The 23,574-nt window shown below is 52.9% G+C and overlaps 1 protein-coding gene across 1 annotated transcript; it reads right to left on the bottom strand.

Moving 5' to 3' along the window:
- On the bottom strand, window positions 1-22,973 carry IGFBP2 (insulin like growth factor binding protein 2; the record flags this gene model as incomplete). Its single annotated transcript, XM_084249307.1, has 4 exons — window positions 1-165; window positions 2,053-2,193; window positions 2,965-3,194; window positions 22,553-22,973. The coding sequence occupies 4 exons, from the start codon at window positions 22,971-22,973 to the stop codon at window positions 1-3; spliced, it is 957 nt and encodes a 318-aa protein (XP_084105433.1).
- Window positions 22,974-23,574: the final 601 nt, after the last annotated feature.

Below are 23,574 nucleotides of genomic sequence, written 5' to 3'. Positions count from 1 at the left end.
TTACTGCATCCGCTGGGTGTGTACCCCACGAACCCCCTGCTGCTCATTATAGTAGAGATGACACTCGGGGTCGCCCCGGATGGTGGGAGCTCCCTGGATCAGCTTCCCGGTGTTGGGGTTCACACACCAGCACTCCCCACGCTGCCCATTCAGAGACATCTTGCACTGAGGAGAGAAGAGGACACCGTGAAGGACATGCCACAGCCACCGGCACTCCCCCCTTCCTGCAACCCAGCTAACGTGTGTGCTGAGCTGGGGCCTGCAGGGCGGTGGTCTCGGCCAGACGTGACCTTGCTAGGTGCAGAGTCCTGTCCAGGAGGCCTGGGGGACCACCAAGCTCCGGTGTGGCACTGTTGCTACGGCTGAGGCTAAGGCTCTGATCAGCAAGGCTACTGGGGATGTTGAAAGAGGAAAAGACCCAGCTGCCTGCCCACCACCCCGCCCGCTGCCCCGCCACAGGAAAGTCCAGTTCAAGGGGAACCAGCTTTGGGTGACAGTGGGATGGACAAAACAGGTAATGGTGAAAGTCAGCCCAGGGCCTACTGTGTGTCACACTGCGTGAGCAACCTACACACTGCTCCTTTCATTTATGTCTAATTTACACATGCATTTGACCCTGACAATCCCCTTATGAATCACTGCTAGTATCACCACCTTACTCACAGATGAGGAAAAGGAAGCACAGATCAGTTAAGTGCGTTGCCCAAGGTCACACAGCTATTTAGAGGTACAGCTGAGAAGGCAACCTGGGCATTCGGCATCCAAAGACCATACACTATTACTCTTGTAAATCCCTTTAGTGACTGAAAGATACAGCACAAGCCTGTTCTTCATTGGAAGAGATCATTATGTCTTTCGAGTGCCAACGGAAGTAGCCGGGCACACGCACAAAGAGTGTTTAATGCTCAAGCAGTGCTTAATGCTAGATCCACATTTATTTTAGAAAGGGAGACACCTGGACTATGAAGGAGATGAGCGTGAAACCCCTTGCTGGCAGAGCCCGCCTCCTGGCTCTGAAACCCACCCTCTAAGTGGGGGCCTACAGAATCACTAGGGTCACCAGAACAACTTTTGAAAATCCTGGTTGTGCTCAGAAAAGCACCCCAAGTCATAAAATCTGGCTCTCCTGGGGTGTAAGTGCTGCACTGCCACCCATGTTTTATAAGGCTCCTGGAGCCAGGGCTTAGAACCACTGTCTGAAAATCAAAGGCAGGGGAGCCCACAGTCCCCACTGCCCACTGCTCGGCCTTCAGTGAAACAGACTCTTACTTGTCCTCCCCATACAAGGGATGACACAGGCCAGGTAAAGGGACAAGCAACCACTGCTCCATAGTCACTGACAACAGCCACCCAAGCTCCCCACCGCTGTGATGATGACATTAAGGGGAGCCCTGGCCATCAGCAGCTACAGACACAGGCAGGGGAAGGAGGGGGCTCTTGTGGGCACATGGGCACCTTCTTAATTTCCTCTAATGTACTTACAATGCTCTAGCAATGTTTTTAGAAATATTTTAAGTTGGGTTTCTCATTCATGATTCTCCATTCCCTGAGATACTTGAAAACCAGACTGGCTGGCATGGTCTCAATCAGTGATTCTAGAAGCATGGTCTATAGACAATCATCACCCCGAGGGTGTGTGGTAGGAATGTCAACTCCCATCGTTCCCCAATGGACCTTCCAAGTGGCAATCAGGCCGGCATCACCTTCCAGGTGATTCTAAAGCTCAATGAAAGTCAAGAAGCATTGTTCCAGGCACCTCTTCTCCACGAGACTCCTTGTCAACATGGACACCAAGCACTGATGACAAGTAGTCGGATAAGTGGAGTCAGCCTTGGACAGGCCTGACCTCAGTTAGGGGAGCCCCACTCCTGCCTTCCCTGCCCTGGCAGCCAGAATATCTTCCTCTCCCAGCACTCTCATCTCCTGGCACCCCCATCTCCTGGCATCCATACCCCTCCTACCCCCCAGACAGAAGTCTGGACCTCAAGAGGATTACAGGTGGGTAAGGCAGGAATAAGGCCTATCCAAGCAGCAAGGAGGGTCCTCTCTCACCTGTTTGAGGTTGTACAGTCCATGCTTGTCACAGTTGGGAATGTGCAAGGAGTAGAGGTGTTCCAGAGGACCCCGCTCATCTGGAAGGCGCATGGTAGAGATCCGCTCCAGGACCTGGTCCAGTTCCTGCTGGCAGGGGGTCTGTGGGCACCAATGGGGATGGCAGGGAAAAAGGTCACTTCGAGTAAGAATGAGCTCAGAAACACTGGCTTGCGTGTGACCCGGGGTCACACTGGTGCTGAGAGCACAAGCATAGGAAGGGACTTTGCCAAGGTCACACAGTCAGCTGCGGGAACAGGGCCTTCGGACACCATCCTAGTGCTCTCACTGTGCCCCGCGCTCCCCTCTAAAGAAAGTCACCCTGGGTATGAGTTTTCACTCCTCTCCTCGCTCTGGGACAACGGCTGTGTGGATTATAATGGAATCTACCTGCAAATACTAAACTCAAGCCAATGTCTCTAGAGTATTTCTATCCCCATATGACAAACTCCCTTGTTCCTTTGCATAAACCAAGACCCAAGACAGCAGAGCTGAGCAGGAAAGAGCAAAGTGGGCAGCTGAGTGCGGGGAGCCACGAGAGCGAGCAAGCTGAATGGGTCCATTTTCACCTCCAGCATCCATTTTCTCAGCCTAGGCCCAGAAGCCACACAGAAATGTAGAGGTTTTAGAAGGAAGAGGCCTTAAGAAACCCTGCCCCCAGTCCAGGCCACAGCCAGAGATACGAAGGCTCCAGATGAGATACTGGAAAGGTCATGGACCTATTAGGGGTAAAGCTAGAAAGCAGCGCTCTTGCCTGCGAGCACAGGATATGCATCTGGGTCATGTGTGACTCTTGCTGGGGTGCTGCCCCCCACTGGGAGACTCCCTTTCCATGTCCTCCTGCCCCTCCAACCAGATCCAGCTCCCTCTGACCCGGGCAGGGGGCGGCCGCAGCTTCTTGGGCTCTTCCAGGCCCAGGTGGTGCTTGCCACCTTTGCCCATCTGCCGGTGCTGCTCGGAGACCTTCTCCCGGAACACAGCCAGCTCCTTCATGCCAGACTTGAGGGGTTTCCGGCCACTGCTGCCTCCGCCTCCCAACATGTTCATGGTCCCGTCCACGTGGTTCTCAACCAGGCCTCCCTCAGAGTGGTCATCGCCATTGTCTGCAGAGAAAGGGAGAAAAAACTGTTGGTCCAGTTTCCCAGAGATGGACCTTCCAAGAGCAGCTGGACCCCGATGATGACTAAGATGGGCTCACATCCCAGGAATCGTGCTAAGCACTCTGCATGTATGATCACTCTCTGTTTCGCACAACTCCTGGTTAGTACTGTGAGTACATGCACCACCAATGACGAACTGGAGCTTGTGGAGGTCAAGTGTTGACCACAATCACAAATCCAGGTTTGAACACAGGCTGTGTGATTCCAGAGAAGCGCCTGGGACATGACTCTACTCTGCCTCCATCCCGGGAGGCAGGCCGGGAGCAGAGAAGCACAGCAGGGTGAGGATGTCTCTGAGGTCCTTTCCATGGAATGGGGTTCAGTTCTTTCAGGGGTTCATCATTCTTCCCAGAAAGACTTCCCACATCCACCTGCCTCTAACAACCGGTTCAAAGTCTTCACCACTTGTGGCCGAAAGAGGGCACCCACTGGGTTGCTTTAAAACTCGTGCCACAAAGATCATTAGGCTACAGGCTACGCAGGGCTTGGGGGTGGGGGGACAGATTCTAGTTCCCAAAACCCCCTATTGTTATCCCTCATTTACATTGGCCCCCTCCCCAGGGGTGGGGTGGGGGGACTGTGCCCTAGGGTGTCTTGCCAGTGACTGATGTTCCCACTGCAATCCCCCATTACGCGGAGAGTCCCAAGAATAGGAACTATGACTCCCCTGACGTTGTCCATTTATCTTATCGCTCAGTAGGGAGCCTCCTCCAGATGTTTGTCTAAGAAACAACCGTTAAGCCTCTCAACTTTCTTTAACCACCAGTCAGTCACCCAGGAGGAAAGGCTCCTTTTGTGGGCAGAGCTCATGGGAGGGGTCCCTGAGAGCAGCCCCAGCTCCCAGTCTGATGCGGGTTTAGGCATGTCCAGCAGGGCGGGAGGAGACAGAAGGGCATGGAAGAACCGTAGCCCAGGAAACAAGTCCCCGCCAGCTCAGAGGGCCAGAGTCAAACAGCCCCTTGTAGACACAGCAAACAGAGCCGCAGCCCATGCTGGGCCCTCTCCTGCAGGTCCGAACAAGAGCTCGGGAAAAGGAGGGCCGAGGGCGTGTCTTTGAGCAAATCTTGCACATTTCTCTTCCCTTTTAATGCACCTTCAAAAACCTACAGCCCTGATAATACAACTAAATGGCTCTTAAATTTTTTTTTCTGCACAAGAGTCTTGGTGAGGCACACAGTGCCTGGCAAGGCCTTCGGCATTCCAGCACAGCATGGTGGGCTGGGGCGGGTGCTGTCCTGGGCAGAGATGCAGGGTGGAAACAGCGAGCCCTGATGGGTGGCACTGCCCAGGACAGAGGGCCAGACCTCCTCTGGGTGGTAGTAAGCTGGGGCACCTGCTCACTCACCAGCAAAGAGACAGGGCACCTCTCCAGTCCCATGAAGGCTGGCGCCATGGCAACCCCCAACTCTGCAAAGCATGTTCTGACCGATTCCAAGGGAACGGGTGACCGGGCACAGGCAGGGCCCCAGCACACGAGGGGAGTCTACAGAACTGCCCCATCCCCTCCACCCCTGGGACCTCACAGCTGCTGTGCACCCTCACATCTGCAGATGAATGAGCGTTGGTGAAGAGGGTGTTCTGGTGTTAAAACCCAGCTCTGCCACTTTTTACACCAGCTCTACTCCTGCACCTACAACCTCTCTGTGCCACCGTTCTCTTAACCATAAATCGTTGGAGAAAGTTCCTCCTTCTCACAACCGTTGAACATGTTGCAGATAATGCGGCCGACACACACGCAGGAATACAGCAGCTCCCTGCCGTGTGGAGGAAGTGATGGCTCCAATGGCGAGGACACACGTCCCACTCTTGCTACCTCAGCAGCAAGCAGCAGGACCACGGGCAGGAGGCAGGAAGACAAGCCCCGAGCAGCAGAAGCACTGGTGCTTCTCTCACAGGACGCGGGGTGAATCACACCTGGAGAGCCACCCCAATATTCCAACAGCACCGCTCAGGAAGCCTGGCTTGGGATGTCTGGTTTCCAAAGCCACCACAGGATAAAATCAACAAAATTAAAAACAGAAAGGAAGACAGGTGGACAGTGGCAAGAAGCATCAGATGGCAGAGAGGAAAGAGGACACTAAAAAACCTAATTCCGGGGACAACTAGGGCCTGGCAAACAACCACACACCCACCGAAGATGCTGGGGGGGCTGCCATGCTGTGCAGCCCAAAAGAGCTATATGGATGATGACGACAACCTTGGGGTATCAAAAGCAAGGAGGAGGTAAAGCTCCAAGCATTCAGAATTAAAAAAATAAAGATTTCTAGTCAAAATTGTTAAACTTTAGGAAAATGAAAATTTAAATATTTAAATGAATGAGCCTTTGGAAACATGGAAAATTCTTCTCTCTAGAATGGCTATTTCCCCAGGGGTTCGGGGTAGCCTGGGTTCTATCATGAGTAAACCAGATGCAGATGAAGCCATGTTCCAGGAGGATGTGCTGCGTAGAGGCATTTGCCACTCAGCTCAGTGGGAGAGTCCAGCTCCACTACATTCAATCAGAATCCTCAACCCACCTCCATCGCTCCTCACCCGCTCTGCCTCCCCCTTTCTGCTCCTTGAGAGGCTGAGAGCAACAGAAACCCAGGGGCCTCAGTAGAAGAGTCCCCAGTTCCCTGGCTCGGCTGCCTACCAGGTTTCCAGGAACCAGGACACAGAGAAGCCCAGTCTGCTGCAGTTTCTGTCCCACCAGGTCTGCACAGGGCCACCCTCTAGCATGGGTCAGGCAGCTGGAGCCAGAGGTGGAGGGCAGGGGGTTGGAGGAGAGAGGCAGGGGAAAGAATGAGAGGAAGCTGGAAAATAAATAGGATGGTCTGATGCCCAGTGGCCCTCCGCCTCCCTAACCCTGACCTCTGACACAAACGGCAGACATTAGCACAAGAGGAGGGGGAGGCATCCTCACCATCTCAGCTTTCCTGCTAGTCCTCTCTTGGCAGGTTTCTCTGTGCACAGACCTGGAGGGACAATCTTGGGGTCCTGGTCCCCATGCCTGGGGGCAATGGGGCCTACCCAGAATCAAATAAGAGAGACAAAATTGCACCTTCCAGGTGTTTCATCCAACCCCTTGGACCTGAGATCCTCCTTGACATAACCCTACCACACTGCCCCCAGCCTGCTGGCTCCTGCCAACAGTGGGAGCGCTTTCTGGAGACCCCGACACCACTTCCAGACCTGAGACAGATGTTCTGCTCACGTGGTGATTAGAACAGTCGGGGGCTCTGGGAATCTGCTGGCACGCACACTTCCCCCACTTTCAGAACCATCCGCTCTGTTGTTGGGAAGCCTGCAACTCTCAGGAGGTCACCTACCTGCCCTTCTGTTCTGGGAGGCGGTTCACCTGCCCACTCCAGTCACCCTGGGGGCCACAATCACACTTTCTCTGGTTGAAGAAGGGAAGGCCAGTCCATGTTCAGTCCTATCCAGGAGCTTCTGGGAAGGCTCCACTCACCTGAGCCCAGTGCCTGCAACAGCCTCTGCATCAGGGTCTCCCGGGCTCAGCGCCTGACTCATTCCAGCTAGGAGTCTGCAGCGCAGTATTGGGATGGAGGGTGGTCACCTCAGGCATCCCAGAGGACTCTCAGCCCGCCACTCCCCTCCTCCCTAAGTCCTCAGGGCTCTTGCGCCAGATGGGGCCTAAGAAGCATCTCCAGAGGTCAGCTTACACACCATGCCCCAAACAAGACCCTCAGAAAGCTCTAGAAAAACTTCTAAAGAAAGAGAGGGCACATATGGATACATGTGCCCTCAGCCCACAGGCTCCAGGCAGGCCCATCCTGCTCACGAGGCACAGGGCCTCGTCATGAGCTGGTGGACGCTTACATTTCTTTCACATTTGTTAGAAAAAAGGGAACTTTCAGGTCAAAGAAGGTATCTTCCTAGACAATACTGATTCAGTCCCAGGTGTAAAATATGACTTCACTTAGTCTTGTTTTACAGAGGAAGGGGTACGCAAAGGCAGACGTGTCTTAGCCCTCACATCCTAACACTCCAGGTCCCCAGAAGATGGTCCCACCTCTCGGAGCCACCTGCATTCAGGCTGTGTGCCTTCCCCTCCTTTATCAGCAGCATCCCTGCCAACAGACATGCCGACAAGATGAGGAAATCACAGGCTGGTTTGCTGACGCACATGCTGAAGCCCCACATCTTGAAGTGGAAGCTCAGGGAAGGGAAACGAGAAGCAGCCTGGGTGGAGATCAGCTAGGACTGTAGGCTGGAGATCACCTACCTGCTTTTTTTGACTCTTCTCAGCAAAGAGGCTCGAGAGTTCAGGCTCCAGGGCCTCCCTAGTGGCGCAAGGGGTTAAGCACTGCGCTATGAAGCAATCCGCAGCCTCTGCAGCACGAGTTCAATCCTGGCCAGACAGGGAGCAACCTCTCCTGTCTCGCCCACTGCTCACCTCAGCAGTGTATTTCAATCTGCCTGTTCAGCTCCCCACTCTGTCTCTAGCGAATCCTCTCACCCTCACACCTCTGGCCTGTACCCCAGCTCTTGTATGCATAAATAAATCAATCTTATTAAAAAAAAAAAAGTTCAGGCTCCAAAGTCTAATGGCCTGGGTCTGAATCCTAGCTTCACCCTTAGCTGTGCAGCCAGAGACTAGTTGCTAAAGCTCTCTGTGCCCCACTGCTCAAGGGTAAAATGCAGACAAACAGAACCACTCCCAACGGGAGGCCTGGAGGATGGGGTGGGGGGGGGGAGCTGCCTGCAGATTCGGTGCCCGTGCTGTACCAGGCACACCAGAGGGGCACATGGAGGCAGCTCTTAGTTCGTTGCATCTCCCCCACATTCAGGGAAGTACCCGCATAGCACCGCCACGCTCAGCGAGACAAGGACAGCATCACACGTTACTATGTTCTTCCCCTACATGCTCTTAGAGGCGACAGGAACAGTCCACGGGGAAACATTCCAGATGAAGAACTCCAGCTAGAGATGGAATTTGCCCTCAGAACAAAAATACCAAGTTGCATTTTTTTTCTGCCCAAGAGAGTTAGGTTCAGAATAATATTTATTAAGCAACCACTGCTGCATGCAGCTCCATGGGCTGCAGGGCAAAGATCACTCCAAGAAACGGTTCTTAGCAACCCAAATCACACAACTAGAAAAGGCTTAATTAGGATGAGACAGGGACCTCCAAAGCCCCTGCAGAGACTTCTCCCTAAGGATTAGTGTGAACTATTCTCCTCTTTATAGGGGCCCAGGAAATGGGTCACCATGAAGGAGGCAGTGTAGGCGGAGAGCACAGCTTTCCAAAGAGATGTGCAGGAGACAACAAAAGGAGAGCAGGGAATCTAGGCTTCTTCCCGAAGAGTGGGGAGAAGCCCTCCCCCATGTGTCCTAAATGCACCCCTTCTACCGTAAGTCCCTGAAACAGGGCTAAAGATGAGAACAAGGACAGGCAGACGAGTTGTCCATTTGACAGATGGCAAGTCTGAGGCCCAGAAGGATTCCCTTTGGATCTACAGGTGCACGCCCAACTTCTTTGCCATCACCAGAGGCGCTACACGGTTGGCACAGGGTCCCCTGGGTCTCCTGACCCGGCCTTACCCATCTAGCCAGAGAGGGCAGCTAGAAGCTGACACACCGGGAGAAAGTATTATATCCTTGTCAATCATTAGTATCTGATTTTGAATTTTTTGTCATCACTCTTTTTCTGACCAATGTAATCTTGCTTGATTGTAGCACCAACAACCTAAAATAAAGCAAATGGCCTTATATCCAATAGATCCTTATTCTCATAAAACCTCATTTTCTCCCAGTGTGAGGTTCTGACCTCAGTGCTCCATTTGATAGTCGGTGACTCCTGATCAATAAGAGATCTTCAAGTATCTGTAATGAAAATAAGCTACCCCCTATTTTTGCTTCCTTAGCATGTAAGGTGTCTGTCCTTAGGCCAGTCTGCTAAGAAAAGGAGAACTTTCCCCAAAACCAACAACTCCCTAACAGGCATTTGCCTCCTTTCTTTCTTTCCAAGAAACCCTAGTCATTTTCCAATCTTCACCTTAGCTCATCTTATAATTATCTGGAAACCCAGAAGCTGGGGGCATCACAGAGATGACCTTATCTAACCCCAAAATCTATCTCCCCAGTGGGGAGACAGTGTTCCAGGTCCTTCCAGAATTAACAGCGAGTTATAGGCCAGAGGAATGCTGACTGGTTCTCTGGTTTCACCCAGAGCTGAGCTGGGCACGGGACTCACATGGCTCCATTTTTTGTTGATTTCTCCCAAAATGCATTTGCCCTTGACACATGTTGGGCAAAAGAAGAAATACTAACTGCCATCTTCCTCCGCCCTTTGAGACAACTTCTCCAATTAATATCCATGGCAGTGGACAATTCAGGAACGAACTCAGATGGGCAAAGACCATCAGGCTTTGCCACTTTTGGTTCAGCGATGATTTTGGCCAACCCCTTTAAATCGTACACAGTATTATTATCCAACTCCCAATGCAGAAAAAATCAAACTTGAAAAGATCTATTTCTTGAGCAGGTAAATCAAAGGTGTATTTGCTATGTTGGAAGAAGAGACTGGGGTTGACAATTCATGCTGAGGGGTAGGGAGGGAGGTGCAAGTTAGAAATGGGGTGTGTAGAAAGGGGGGAAATTTGTTATAGTTCATCTGAAATTTATCATGAGCTCTATAGTCTCACTGAGTCTTTGTCCACCTTTTTTTCGAAGTCAGAGGCAGCAGGTGGCAGAATACTGAGCAGCCCATGGATGTCAGTTATGGTGCAGCCTGGCACCCAGGACATTGGGTCTATGGCATTCTCCTGATTGGTCCATCTATCCCCTGCTGAGCCGCAGCTCATTCCCTTCTCTCCTCACCCCAGGGAGCCAACCTCCCAAGAGGCCACCAGATTTCAACAGAAATCCCACTTTGGCAATATTTCAGCAGCAACTGATGTGGCTTCTGAACAGAAAATGGAGCCTCCACTCTTAATTCCCCTGGTGGAAAGAAATAGTTGCAACATGCCTCCTGCTGTCCCAGATCCACAAGTCAGCCAGGTGATATCACACCAGGGAAGGAGTGGCCTTTCTCATCTGGAGATCATCTCCTGCACCATGCCTACCACAGGCCTATTACCCAGTGAGGTACTAAAGAGCTGGGTAAGAAAATGAAAGGTCAATAGGCACAGGTCCCCCCACATCCAGGGAGGAAACCACTACTGGACGTGACAGTTCATTGGGGAAGGGGAGTGAGCCAACTGCCACCGATCCAGACTTTGGAACACCAGTTCTCAGGTCCTGACTCAAAGGCTTAGCCAACTGGTTCTAGCATGGTAGGAAGCAGCGCTGCTCTGAAAGGCAGAGGACCAAGCTTCTGATCGTATGTCACCATCATGCCTGCGGTTCCAAGGGACCCCAGGCAGGGGTGCTTCAATGAGCTGTGCACTAGATACATTCAGGAAGTTAGACTAGGTGAAAGGTTCCTGACTGCGACTGTCCATGAGGAATCATGTGGAGAGCCTGCCACAAATAGTCCTGGACTCCTGCCCCAGAGGTCCAGGGCAAGTGTCAAGGAGTCAGGGATTTTAACAAAGCCCTTCAAGCTTGGGCATTTCCAAGGGCCTTGTTCATTTTCAAGTCTTGCGCTCCTGCCCCACTTTCTTGGTAACCTGAAAAAGATGCCTCTCTTTTTAGGAGCTATGGCTTCATGTGCACACTTTGTAATGGGGAGATTCCTATGTTCTTTCCACCCATTGCAGCAGGGGCTCATAACAGACACAGGTATGCTTGGATGCAGAGGGGCCCTTCTAGGCCAGGTTTCGTGGAGATTTCTAACTCTAGAGATTTCTAGAGTAAGGAGAAACAGCACAGTCTCTCCAGAGCCTCCCTGCCTGTGCACTCTCTAAAGAGCTGCTTTATAAATACCAGGGTCATTCCTGGAATCGCACGAACCAGGGGAGGGTCAAGGCTGAGGCAGACAGATTGAGAAAACAAAAACATGCTCCAATTCAGCCAAGGTCCTCTGGGGTTCTGTGAGCCAGGCTGTCCTTGAGGAGTCGGAGAAATTGATATCAAGATGACAAACAGCTCGATCGGCTTTTCCTGCCTCCCACAGGTCCTGAATATTTCTCTGGTGGTGCAACTAAAGTCAACCGAGAACCTGGCCAGGTGTCCCATCTGCTGAAGCCAAGTGAGTAGAGACTGTGCTTCGGTGCAGACCTGCAGCTGAGGCTCTGGGAATGGGAGGGATGTGCCAGACCCAGTGATCAGCTTCCAGGGCGTGTGTGCAGAAGTGCTCATAACAACGTAACTTAAAGTTGCAAAAAAAAAAAAAAAAAACTATTAACAACCTCATCCAAAACGCTTTCAAAAGGTGAATGGGTAAATAAAATCAGCAGGGTAATAAAATGGAATAGTATACAGCAGTTAAAAAGCATAGTCCTTATGTGCATCTATACAAACATGAGTAGATCTCAAATACCAAATGTTGACAGGGAAAAAGTGGCAGAATGAAACCTTCTATGGACATGTTCAATGCATGTTCAGAGAGTAAATGCAGATAATGGTCATCCACCTTTCTCTCATATACATAACGAAATCTGTTCAAATAAGAAACAGAAACACTAACTAATACCTGGTGGAGGTCAGTGGCAGGGTAGTGGGGAAGTCCACCAGGGGAAGTTTGTATAAAAGACTTAAAGTGAGCATGACAAACTATCACCCATACCCAGTGTGGGGTGGCAGACTGGAGACATTATATTATTAGTAGTAGTACTCTTCTTTAATTTTTAATGCAGAAATTTAAAATTTTGTAATAATTACCCCTCTCACTCCAACCACACCTCACCCTCCTTATGAGGCAAGAGTGTCACTAAATGCAGGGTACCCCTCATATTCCACCAGCTGGAAGAGGATCAAGCAGGAGTGACAGGGCGGACTTCACCACCAGGCTCACCTGCCTGCCCATCAAAGACTGGCCTGAGAGCCTCTGTGACTAAGAAGAATGAGGAAATGAGTCAGAGGAAAGACCTGAAACGGCAACGGAGGAGAGTCATAGGGTCAAGGAGGGGAAGATAAAGGGATTTAGGCCCCTCAAGTGAGAATGGAGGGCCAAGCCCATCCTGGTGCAAAGGGCTCTGGAGACATCCACAGGGGTAGAGCACTGGAGGAGCCCAAGGGCCAGTCACGCCCAGTGGATGGAAAACTGCCCCTTGAGGACCTGAGAGGAAACAGGTAAGAAGCCACGCAAGAGTTTCCTGGGCAAGAACCAAAACAAGTGACAAAACGTAGATGGGTAAACTATTCCTCTAGAATAGTTCAGGAGGCACCTTTGGAGGAAGAAGGAGGTTGGCAAACATGGCCTCCCAGTGTCCCGAGGCCACTTGACCGGGCAGACGAAGAACATCAGGAGGCAAAATGCTCTTGGAATTTGATTCAACTTCCTCCAGCCTGAGAGCACAATAAATGGTGGGTCCATGCTTCTTCTTTCTCCTCGAAAGGATAGAAATTATACAAACTTGGACTTGGTGTCCTTAGTGCTTTGGGGAAAAGTAAATAATGAAAGGAGAAGAGAGAGGGAGAGAGTCTGAATACTTCATTTACTTTCTTGGACTGAAGGTGACGGGCTTTCTTCTTCCAAGACTGAAGAAGCAGATGCAGTTCAACCCGAGTCTCTTACTTCTGTGACTTTATCCATCAGAAAGGGCTCTCAGAATAGTGTAGGCTGCCAAGGTCTTCCCAAGAGCCTTAGTCAAAATGCAAAAGAACCACCCACTTATTTGCATTAGATTAATCTACGGTCTCTACTTACTAGTTTTCTTCTTAGATAATATTCAACTTTTTCTAACGCTGTTTTGCTCTCCTCCAGGATCCAAGAGCAAGTTCTAGTACAGGTGGTATGATGACTCTATTTTCAGTCTCCCAGCTTGCACACAGGAAGTGCTGGGTCAATGCTGAAACAGGAAGTTGACTGCACCCCACCCCCAGACTCCCCAGCCCAGAGCGGGTTATCCTATTTGTTTTTCTGGGTTATCCTATTTGTTTTTCTCGTTGTTCTGGCCTCTCCCTCATCATCAGGTGCCATAGCAGCAAGACGAGTCATGAATAAAGACAGAGCGCAAAGGAAAGACAGAGATGGGATAGAAAGGACACTTCCCTCTCCAGACCCACAATTAAATGGTCTCCACAATGGGTTCTTAAGGGTGAACCCCACAGAGCAGCCCCCAGAGAGTAATAAAGACCCACCTCTTCTCCATCCCACTAAGATTGCGCCCAGATACTCCAAGCCTGACGAACTGAATGCAGGGGATGCAAAAAGAAACAAAAAAACCTGCAAAAATGTCTAGGATTGCCACATTCTCAAACCAGCACAAGAAGTGTCCTGAATATAAATAAGTGCCTTTAAATAGGTCACCATGCTTTTCTTTCTCTTCATCTAAAAGTTCACTAATTTTGTCTGATATAGAACCGCATCTCATCAGTTGCCTGGCATGGTTCCCCTCTCCTGACTGAGGAGTCCACCAGCGGCGGCTCAGGTGCGCAGCCTCACCTCTGGGATACAGGGACCGCGTCAGCCAGCCCCATGCCCTGGTGAGCGGCAGTGGCATCAAGGGCCGTGACTGCCCGCTGGAAACCCCCCCCCCCCCGACTCTGCTCTGGACTCATTAGAAGTTTTCCAAAGCCAAGGGCAGCTAAGCCATACCCCGTGGAAAGCCACACCTCCTGATGGGATTCTAAAGTCTCTCTTCTCAATAAATTGGTCAATCAAAAGACACCTGAAAACTGGCATTTTCCCTTGTCCTTCTACTGTGTTGAGGTCACAGAGAGAAGGAGGCAGGGTCAGAAATGCACAATGTCATCTGATTATCTGAGTTTCTGTGCTAAGTGGTTTGTGTACACAGTTTCATTTTAATCATCAAGCAATCACATCAGGTTGATACTTTCTTATCCCTTCCTACACTTGACAAAAATGGGCCAAAGGGTTTGAAGTCAATCGTACAAAGTCACGTAGCCAATGGCAGAGCCAAAAACCTAAACCTGGTCGCTTGGCTCCACGGCTTGTAAGCAAATGGCATCTGGTCCCCTGCATCAAGGAAAGACTCTCAACCGAGACTTTTTAACACCAGTGCCCCTTTTGCTCCCCATCACCTTGCCCCTCCCCCTCTCCATGAGACCCCATCTTCCCAGGGCAGGCAGCCATCAGTCATAAGCCAACTAGTTCCCCCCAACCTCAAAAGCTCTTATGATCCACTAAACCCATTCCACCAACCCTCTCTATCCTGCCTGCCACGCCTCCTGCCACGGTTGCTATAGAAACTACCCAGTATTATCAGTTAGTTGCAAGAGCAGGGCACAGGGGGATTGCCATTTTCATTTTATCTGAACCTCCGGCACTTCAGAAAGCAAGTTCACCATGCAGAGGCAACTTGGCACCTCCATGCAGAAGTCAAGACAATAGACCTAAAAGAAACTTCCTGGGGAGTTGCATAAAGGAACATTTTTGAGAAGTTATGCCTTAATTACTACCTCCCAGGGAAAAGGAGCTTTTCCAGGCAGCAGTATATAATTCATGGCTGCTTTGCATGTGTGCCTGATGGAATGGAGCCCTGGAATGAGATCTGGAGCCTCAGACTACGCTCTGGTCTATCCACTCTGGTCTGCGCTTGCCTTGGCATTTGAACCAGAATGCAACCTTGATTTCTTCCATCTGTCAGGTGGGGAGAATCCTGTGGCTAAAACACAGCTGGGGGCCTGGGGGGGTGGGGAGGTGTGCAAAACTACAGGCAATTTGGTCTAAGTGCAGGATGTCTAGACACAGCCATTTAATTATTATTACTTTGTCACTCTTTCAGGAAGACCCAAGTTCACTGTACCCCCACAAGCCAACCTGGATCCTAGCCTATGCAGATGGGCTGCTCTCCCCACTCCCATCTCTCAACTTCCCAAGACTTTCCGGTCCCAGTGCCCCTACCCTCTTCAGCTCCCTGGCTCCAGGCCCCACTTCCTTGAATGAGCACAGGCTGACACTCCTACACCCGTCCACTAATTAGAAACCTCCCCAGGCTTTGCTCAGCCAACTTCACCAGGGCTGGAGGGCCAATTCTCTGGCGGCGGCTGGAAGCCTGCCAATCCCTGTCCCCTTCTCCCCAGTCTTCACTCCTGCCCTGCCTCCCAACAGCCAGGAAGAGATGTGGGGCTGGCGGCCAGAAGGGGCCCCAAAGGCTGCCAAATTCCCCCCCTCCAGCCACTACAGTCCACTCTGTATTTCTTTCCGGGGGAGCCGGCTTTCTGAGCGAGGTCTCCCTCTGAGTCCTGACTGACACCAGGAGCTGAGCCAGCCCAGATCTTCCCTGGCTTTGTTAAGGAACAGGAGTGGCCCAGAGGGGGAGAGAAGGGTCGAGGGTTAGGAGCCAAGTAGGGGGAGGGGGTGGGGGGTGATGGTCCACTTTGCTGTAGGGAAAAAAAAATCGCTACCCCATACATTCTACTCTGGAAGCTGAAAACTAACAAATTTCCCTGACCAACTACCCCTCCCCAAGGCTGTGTCTTTTCCCCACTGTTGATGGTTTCATCATAAGCCCGTGAACCCCCCAAAACTCAAGCATCTACCTCCTCTGCTTCCGGGGGCCTCGCCTTCCTAGGATGCCTGAGAACAGAGTCATCTTGTCTCGGTGCCCAGACAGGCTGTCACTCTGAGCCCGCGGACAGAATCAGACATTAGGAAGGGTCCCAGAAAACACGGCCCCCACTCAGCGTCCCTGTGGAGAGCCCCTCAGCCCCCTGCAAATGACAGCTGCTCCCCCACCGGGGAGTGAGGTCAAGTCTGGAGAAGGCGTAGTAAGAAAACGTCACTTTTTTGGATAGAACATCCAATTTCATTGCCAGGATCACGTTCAACTTTCTGGCACCCCAGGCTGAGACAGGATGGATCTGAAAGCCCGCTTTCCTGGAGCAGGAAGTAGATGGCATAGGGTCCTCTCTGGCTGCCACTGCCCCCCACTGCACACCCCCACACTGGCCACAGGATGCAGGTACTGATGCCGAGGGCCAGTTTGGGGAGTACTTGACCCTATTGTTCTGAAGTCTGGGTGATGGCAGGTTTCCTGTACAGAGCATCCAAGGGGGCAGGAGCTCCCCACCTCTGAGGTGTGGCCTCTGGGGTCCTCTGACAGCCACAGCTGGAAGGCTGGGTCCTGCAGAGGGGGGCTGGCCAGGTGAAGGTGGGACTCAGCCCAGGGAGCCCAGTTCCAGAACCCTGCAGCCACCTCTGCCCCATTTAGGTTCTGCAGAGTAAAGCTCCCGGAATAAGAATGGTCAGTCCCAGACAGCCAGGCCACGGGACCCAAAGAGCACCACCTTACTCACCCACCAAAAATGCAAGCCTGTCCACCTCCAACTGCTTATTTATTGTCAATGGGATTGTAGTGTACCTAAAGTACAGTTTCATTACCCTTTTTACAGCTTCACTACAGCCCATGACAGTCAGTCAGAGGTACAGATACTTCCATTTTAGAGGTGAAGAAATGGAAATCAAGTGACTCATTACAAAAACAAAGTCCAAGTGATAAGCTTTCTATGCATTATCTTTACACACACACACAAAGAGATGCACAGAGAGATGCACACACAACAATGCAAGCATGACCCTATGGAGCCAATGCCATCGATCCCTGATTCATAGATTTGGAAACTGAGGCTCGGAGACACTCCACTGTTGCCTCAGTGACTAGTACATGCCAGAAAACTGGGCTGTGATCCGAAGCCGCTTCGCATCAGGATAAGACCCCTAATGCCAGAGGGACGAGTGGCCTGCATGGCACAGAGGCCAGCTAAATATACAACAGAGAGGAGATATCACATGCCAAGATTCAGGCAGCTCACATATATGTGGCCCTACTATGTGCCAGGCACTCTCCATTATCACTTTGACCCCCACAGGCACACCATTTAAGAAGCACAATCAGCCCCATTTCATAACAGGGAAGCTGGCATATGAGGAGGCCCTTGGCCACCAGCATCCAAGTTCTAAGAGATGGGTCTGCATTGGAACCCAGGTTGATCTGACAGCAATGGGAAGGCTGACCCCAGCCCTGGCACCCTTCAGTCCCTCCTAACTGCTACTCACTTCTGAAGTCCCCAGGACTGGGCCTCTCAAGAGACGAGAGGGAATGCAAACAATGGAACCTGGCAGTGGTGACCCGTGGCCCATGTCACCAGCACATGGCAGATGTCCAGGACCAGCTTCTGGATGAGAGGGTCAAAGGCTTTTCCTGACAACAGCCCCACCCCTTGCGTGACCATGGAGGCAGGGCGTAGAGAGGCGAGGTGGCCAGAGTGGCATCCCCTCTTGTTACTTACCTGCTCCGGTGTCCCCTGACTGGGCCCCAGAGCCTATACCTGCGAAGTGGAAATAAAATCCTCTCTCACAGGGATGGGTTAAAAGTGGACACAAAGCAGGCAAAGAAGTCAGTTCATAAGAGATGAGGACAGATGAGAGGGCAACCCACCTCCTGGTGGCTGCCTGCCATCACAGCAAGTTGCTGGCCAGAGCCAGCAAGAAGCATCTACAGCCAGATCACCAGTTCCCCTGGTTGTTCCTCTGTGCCCTGGGCTCAGAAGCCGCCCTCCATGAAGCTCCCCTCCATGAAGCCCCCTAAGAGGAAAGAGCCACTTCCCCAGCCACCAAGCCTGGTCCTGCAGTGTCACTCAGCTGCCCTGGTCATTTAAGGATTAGGTATTTTGCAAACAGTCCAATCCCCAATCACCTATGTAGTCTCCCTTTAATAGGATCCTTGAGGAAGGCTGAGGCCAGTATATTTTCCAAGCCATTTTCTCAAGCCCTGCCACTTCTTTAGCTTCCGCCAGGTATTCTAGACCACGTGAGACTGGGATAGGTGGGGAAGAGGAATGGCTCACTGGGGACTGAGAAGGAGAAGCTGGGGACACAGAGGGGAGACTAAAACTAAATGCAGTCCCTGGATATGGAATCACTAAAAAGCCAGCTCCTCCCCCACCCCCAACACTGCAAAACAAAACAAACCTTTTCTTTTTTTTTCTCTTTGTTTTGTACTGTATCGTGCCAAATATTGTACCAAACTAAGTATTCGGGTCTGGAGGGCCAATCAAAATGTGGGCATAGCCTGTTTATTTTCTGTTCCTCCCTAATTCCCTTTAGCAGCCCCCCTCACCCCCCACCCCAACCTGTACTGGGGTTCTCTATTTCTTCACAGCCAAGAATTTTTGGAACTTCACCATATCAAAGCTTAGCAGTTAGCATAAAACAGCTCATCTGAAAACCAACTAGAAGCTAACCTAATCACCAGGCAAGCAAGCAGTGACTCTCTCAAATAAGTCCTCAAAATGTTTGACAATGAGAAAACGAACATGCTCCAGTTCTCAGGAACTATTTTTATATAACTAAATTCCTTGTAGTCCCCTCCTAAAGGAATGACATGTCTGAAATTTTTACTTTAAAGCTCAACGCTAAGGTCGGTCAGCTAACAGTGAGCATCATCCAAGTTTCCCTTTTCCCGCTGCCTGCCAGGAAACTCAATACTCCAATGAACAAAGGACCAGTGCATCCTGACTCTCATGACACAACAGATGGGTTCATCTTTCCCCCACACTCCGCCAACCATTCCAATTCAGAGATCCTTTTGGTTTTGTTTTTGACATTGTTATATAGGATTTTTTTCCCTCAAAACTTCCCCATATGTCTTGTCAAAAGAATGGGGTCATTATTACCACACAAAAGGAACTAGGAGGGGGGACACCTTGGATGTACATGGAAGGCGGGTAGGGAGACTGCAGTGAAGACGGATTGTGATTTCCCTAAATCCCAATCCTCCATGCACAAAGGCAGTCCAAGGTGAGACAGCCAAGGACAGTGCCTGCCTGGCTGTCCTTCTCTGGTTGGGACCTGTGAGCCATACCCTCCAGACCAACCCTGCCTCCAAGGCCAGAGTGCAGATGCCACACCCTGCTTGGCTGGTAGCCTTCAGGAGACTGGACCCAGAAACAGCAGCCCTCAGCTCCCCCATCTCTTCCTTCCAAGGCACAGCGGTAACTCAGGCAGAGCAGCTTAGCCGAGCTAGTTCTGGGTGTTCTGTCCGGGAGGGGGAGGGGGGCGGGAGGTAGTGGTGTTAGCAATCAGTGACAGCGGGTCCCACTCATTCCCCAAGTCTATTTTACGACTTTGAACTCAGTATGCAAATTTATGCAAGACAAGATGCAAAGCAGCACTTTGAGCCAGAAGTCCCGTTGCTTTTTCCCCCTTTTTTTTTGAAGTTGCACTGGACCACTGTAAATCAGTGCTTGCCTCTGGTCCCCCTTTATGCTTCCCCAGCAACTGCACATGCAAAGCCTCCGAAGGCAGCCAGCCTGCCTGCCCACCCGCCTGCCCAGAGACTGAATTAACGCACATTTCTATAGCACCTTTATATGTGCAGACGGCCATTTGGGTGGCTCCGCCCCTCAGCATAATCCAGGGCTTTGTAAGGCAGGGAAGGAGGCAGGGGAGATGCTGGGGGAACTAGTCCAGCCTAGCCTGGGGCGAGTCCCCGGCCAGGAATTCTGAAAGGGCTCCAACCTGCTTCCTCTGCTTCCTCCCATATTTCTAGACACTTCTGTCCACTCCACTACCAAACACAGCCACACACTTTTATGGTACAGACTTCAGGCAGATTTTGGGGTCCCCTTGCCATTATTCTTCTATGCCCACCCATTCCTACCTCCTCCGCCTCCCGTTTGACTTCTCCTTTCCTTGAACCAACAAGTCCCAGCCCATCACCCCCACGGGATACAGGCACAGCACCCGCTGATGTGCCCACCCCCACCCCTGCATCCCAGCCATCCCCAGGAAGCCAGCAACTCGGCCCCTGAGTCCTGGGAACAAAGACAAAAGAGCTAACAGCAAAGCCGGAACTGCTGGAGTTTGCAGCCTGGAAATAAGAGGGTATGTTTAAAATTCTCAAAAGCAACCTGCTCAAAGAGGAATGCAGGCTGGGGGGGGGGGATAGAGGGGGGGCAGGGGTTAGGGCTCATTCTTCAGAGCGGGGAGAAGAGATGGGAGGAGAAAAGGGCAGCATTCAGCGCTAAGGTCTCATCTGGATTCCCCCTCCAGTCCTCTCCTTATGGCCCTCCCATCCCTGCTCCAACCCAAGATCCTCTCCTGCAAAGCGCCTCAAAACTTGTCCCTTCCCAAACCCCTGCTTCCCAAACCCCAGGCTTCTCCCCTGCAGTGTCTCCTTCCCCACCCCTCAGCCCTACTCTTGGTCACTTCTTCAGCACACCCGCAGGACCGCACATCTAAAGTTCACCCGTCCCCCCAACTTGCCAGCCCCTCTTCCCAGTCTGGAGCAAGAGAGAAAAATGCAGGAGGGGCTGGGCACTGGGAGGGAGGCGAGGGACTGGAAGGGGGGCAGCGTGGGGGGGAGGCTTAAGGAGGTTTAGGAGCCCCATAACCAGACAGAGAATCCAGCGACATTCCTCCAATCAACTCACCCCATTGTCCCCTCTCCCCGCTTCACGCTCCAGGGAGGAATGAATGGGGACAATCTCCGGCTTCTGCTCCTTTTCTCAAGACCCTAACCTGCTTCTGGGGATCTGGGAAGCAGGAGAGTTGTTTTCAGGCTAAAAGTGAGAGGAATGAAGAGTGAAAAAAAAGCGCTGAAATGTTTAGGATGGAGATGTGCCGCACACTTTATTCAAACAGTCAAAATCCAAGGATTCTATGAACTTAGCGGCCTTTCGAAAACTTCACCCTGCTGAGGGAGATGTTTAGTTTGTCAGAGTTCAGCCCAGAAATCACAGTTCCGCCCTGGTGGACCACGGGGTGCAAAGGGGTGATAGAGGAACGCAGGACTGAATGACAGGCACCCCGCAGTGGAAGGACCTTCACCGAGGCTAAGATCCTACATTATTTTCTAAGAGAAACCGGAGTGAAGGGTTAACCGTGAGGCAGGCTGGGTTGGGGGGCTCTAGGGTGAGAAAGGAACTGGGGGGCTGCACTCTCAGAAGCCCTCATAGTCTCTACACTCAAGGTCAAAATACCCCAGAGAAACAGCAGAAGTAAAAGAAAGACTTCAACTCTGATCCCTAATTCCACTCCCAAGGAGAACAGGGGAAAACAATAGCAGGCCAGAAGAAGGGGGGGGGGGCTCGAGCGGGGGGTGTAAATGACAGAGAAACTAAGAAGCCAGTCACGATTCCACTTTTTCTTTTTTTTCCCTAAAGTTTGGGAAACTTTGTCAGTCTTGCTTGCTTTTTAAACAACAGAGGCAGGCAGTGGGCACATTTCACCACTGCCTCCAAGAAGAAAGAAAATAATTACAGCTTCTCCAGACACTGGGTCCCGAGGCTTTTGTAATTAAATATATTTATAAAAAAAATACACACATACACACATACACACACACACACACACACACATATATCGTGAGAGATCCTTCTAGCCTGGTTGTGTCCCTCGAAAAAGTTTTTGGGTGAAGGCCCCTTACAAAGAATCTCGGGGTCCCATCCTTGTAAGAGAGCCTTCAAATTAGGATAGAGTTGGGGGGGGTAACACCTCCTAGGGTACTGGTAGCCGCGCCCCTGCTCCCCCCTCCCGCCCCCGACCCAGATGCTAACCCGAGCTGCGTGGCTGCCCCTGCGGTCACACAGACTCAGCCGCTGGGGTCGCTCCCTCGCCTCCCCAACGCGCCGGCTTTATTTTTCCATCCAGCATAGTGGCGAGAGCCTTCTGCGTGCTCGATGTAAACCGCAGCATTCCCTTGTATATGTTCCCCTAAAACCCCACCCGACAAAGTACCAAGAAGTCCTGTCTTCCCACCCCACAACCCCGGCACAAGAGGGGGCCCTCCAGGGTGCCGCCGCCTTCTCCTAGCGCCCCCTCTCACCAAAGTCCAAGGTGTCCCCAGCACCGCCAGCGGGTCGTCCAGCAGGACCCTTCGGACGGCGGGGACCGGCTCCAGCCGTCGCCCCCAGATTCACTCCTCCAAGTTCCTACTCCCACCGATGTGACAGCGCCCTCCTCCCCAGAAAGGCCCCCCTCCATAATATAAGTTGGGGTACGCTCCACCCGGGGAAGCCTATGGTAACAGACGCCTTTCCTCGCCCCGCTGACCACCACCTAGTCGCCAGGGCTCTTCCGCGCGCCCCAACGACTGGACCCCCGCCCGGGGCTGACTTCGCGCCCCACTTGCCAACAATCCCCCCAGAGTGGGTCGGGAACAGCTTTCCTCTCCGCTCCCACGGCCGCCGCGGCCCCGACGCGCACCCCTTCCCCGCACCACGCTCGCCGGCCAGGCTCGCCCGCCGCCCCCCAAGTTTCTCCCGACCGGCTGTCCCAAGCCGCGTACCTGCAACCTGCTCGGGGCTGGCCCCGTACTCGGCGTCGCGGCGCTTTTCGCAAGTGCCTTCGCCCAGGACCAGCGCCTGCAGGGGCAGCTCGGAGCCGGGGTGGGGGTAGCAGCGCAGCCCCTGCGCGCAGCGCGGGGTGTAGACGCCGCACGCCTCCTTCTCCAGCCGGGCGCACACGGAGCAGCAGCCGCAGCCCGGCTCCCGCACCAGCTCCGCGCAGGGCGCGCGGGCGTCGCCGGCGGCTCCGGACACGGCGGCGGCCGGCGGGGGCCCGCAGGCGGCCAGGCGCTCGGGCGTGCAGGGCGGGCAGCGGAACAGCACCTCGGCGCGCGCCCCGCGGCCAACGCCGCCCGCGCCCAGCAGGAGCAGCAGCGGCGGCAGCAGCAGCGGCAGCGCGGGGCCGCCCAGTCTCGGCAGCATGTCGGCGTTGGGGAGCGGGACGGCGGCGAGCGAGCGGACAGGTGGCGCGGCCCTGGAGCGCGGGAGCCGCCTCGGCCGCTTCTTCCTCCTCGGCGGCCGCCGCAGCCGGGTCCTAAAGGGCCCTGCTTCTCCCCGCCCCCTGCTTTCTCCCCTCCCCCTTTTGGAGACCACCCCCTTCCCCCAACACTCCCGCGCGCCGGCCGGGGCGTGCGCGCACGCCCACCCCGGGCGCCCGCCCTGCGCTGTGGGTCCCCCGCCGCCCGAATCCCCCCGGCCTGCGCCTCTGCACGTGCCCTGCTCCCTTCCTCCAGGGGAGGATGACTTGGGGGTGTGCAAGAGCGGCGAGGGAGTGGGAAAGAGTGGGTGCCTTTGTCTCCGGTCTTTCGCGCAGTGCCAAAGGAGTTCCTCTGCGCCCTCTCCGGAGCCCGCGCCCAGCTACCTGCTGGAGAATGCGAAGAGCTTGAGGCGCAGTCTTGACCTTCGGGGAGATTTTAGCCCACGACCACTCCCTCCCTCCACCCAGCCTGTGGTTTTCATCCACCGCTCGCACTTTGCTCGGGGCAATGACTCTGGCACGGAGTGTGTGCTGGGAAGTCCCTTC

This window comes from Talpa europaea (assembly GCF_964194135.1).
Source record: "Talpa europaea genome assembly, chromosome: 1".
NCBI classification, from domain to species: domain Eukaryota; kingdom Metazoa; phylum Chordata; class Mammalia; order Eulipotyphla; family Talpidae; genus Talpa; species Talpa europaea.
Note: the sequence above shows the minus strand (reverse complement) of the source record. Positions and strands in the feature narration are given on the sequence as shown.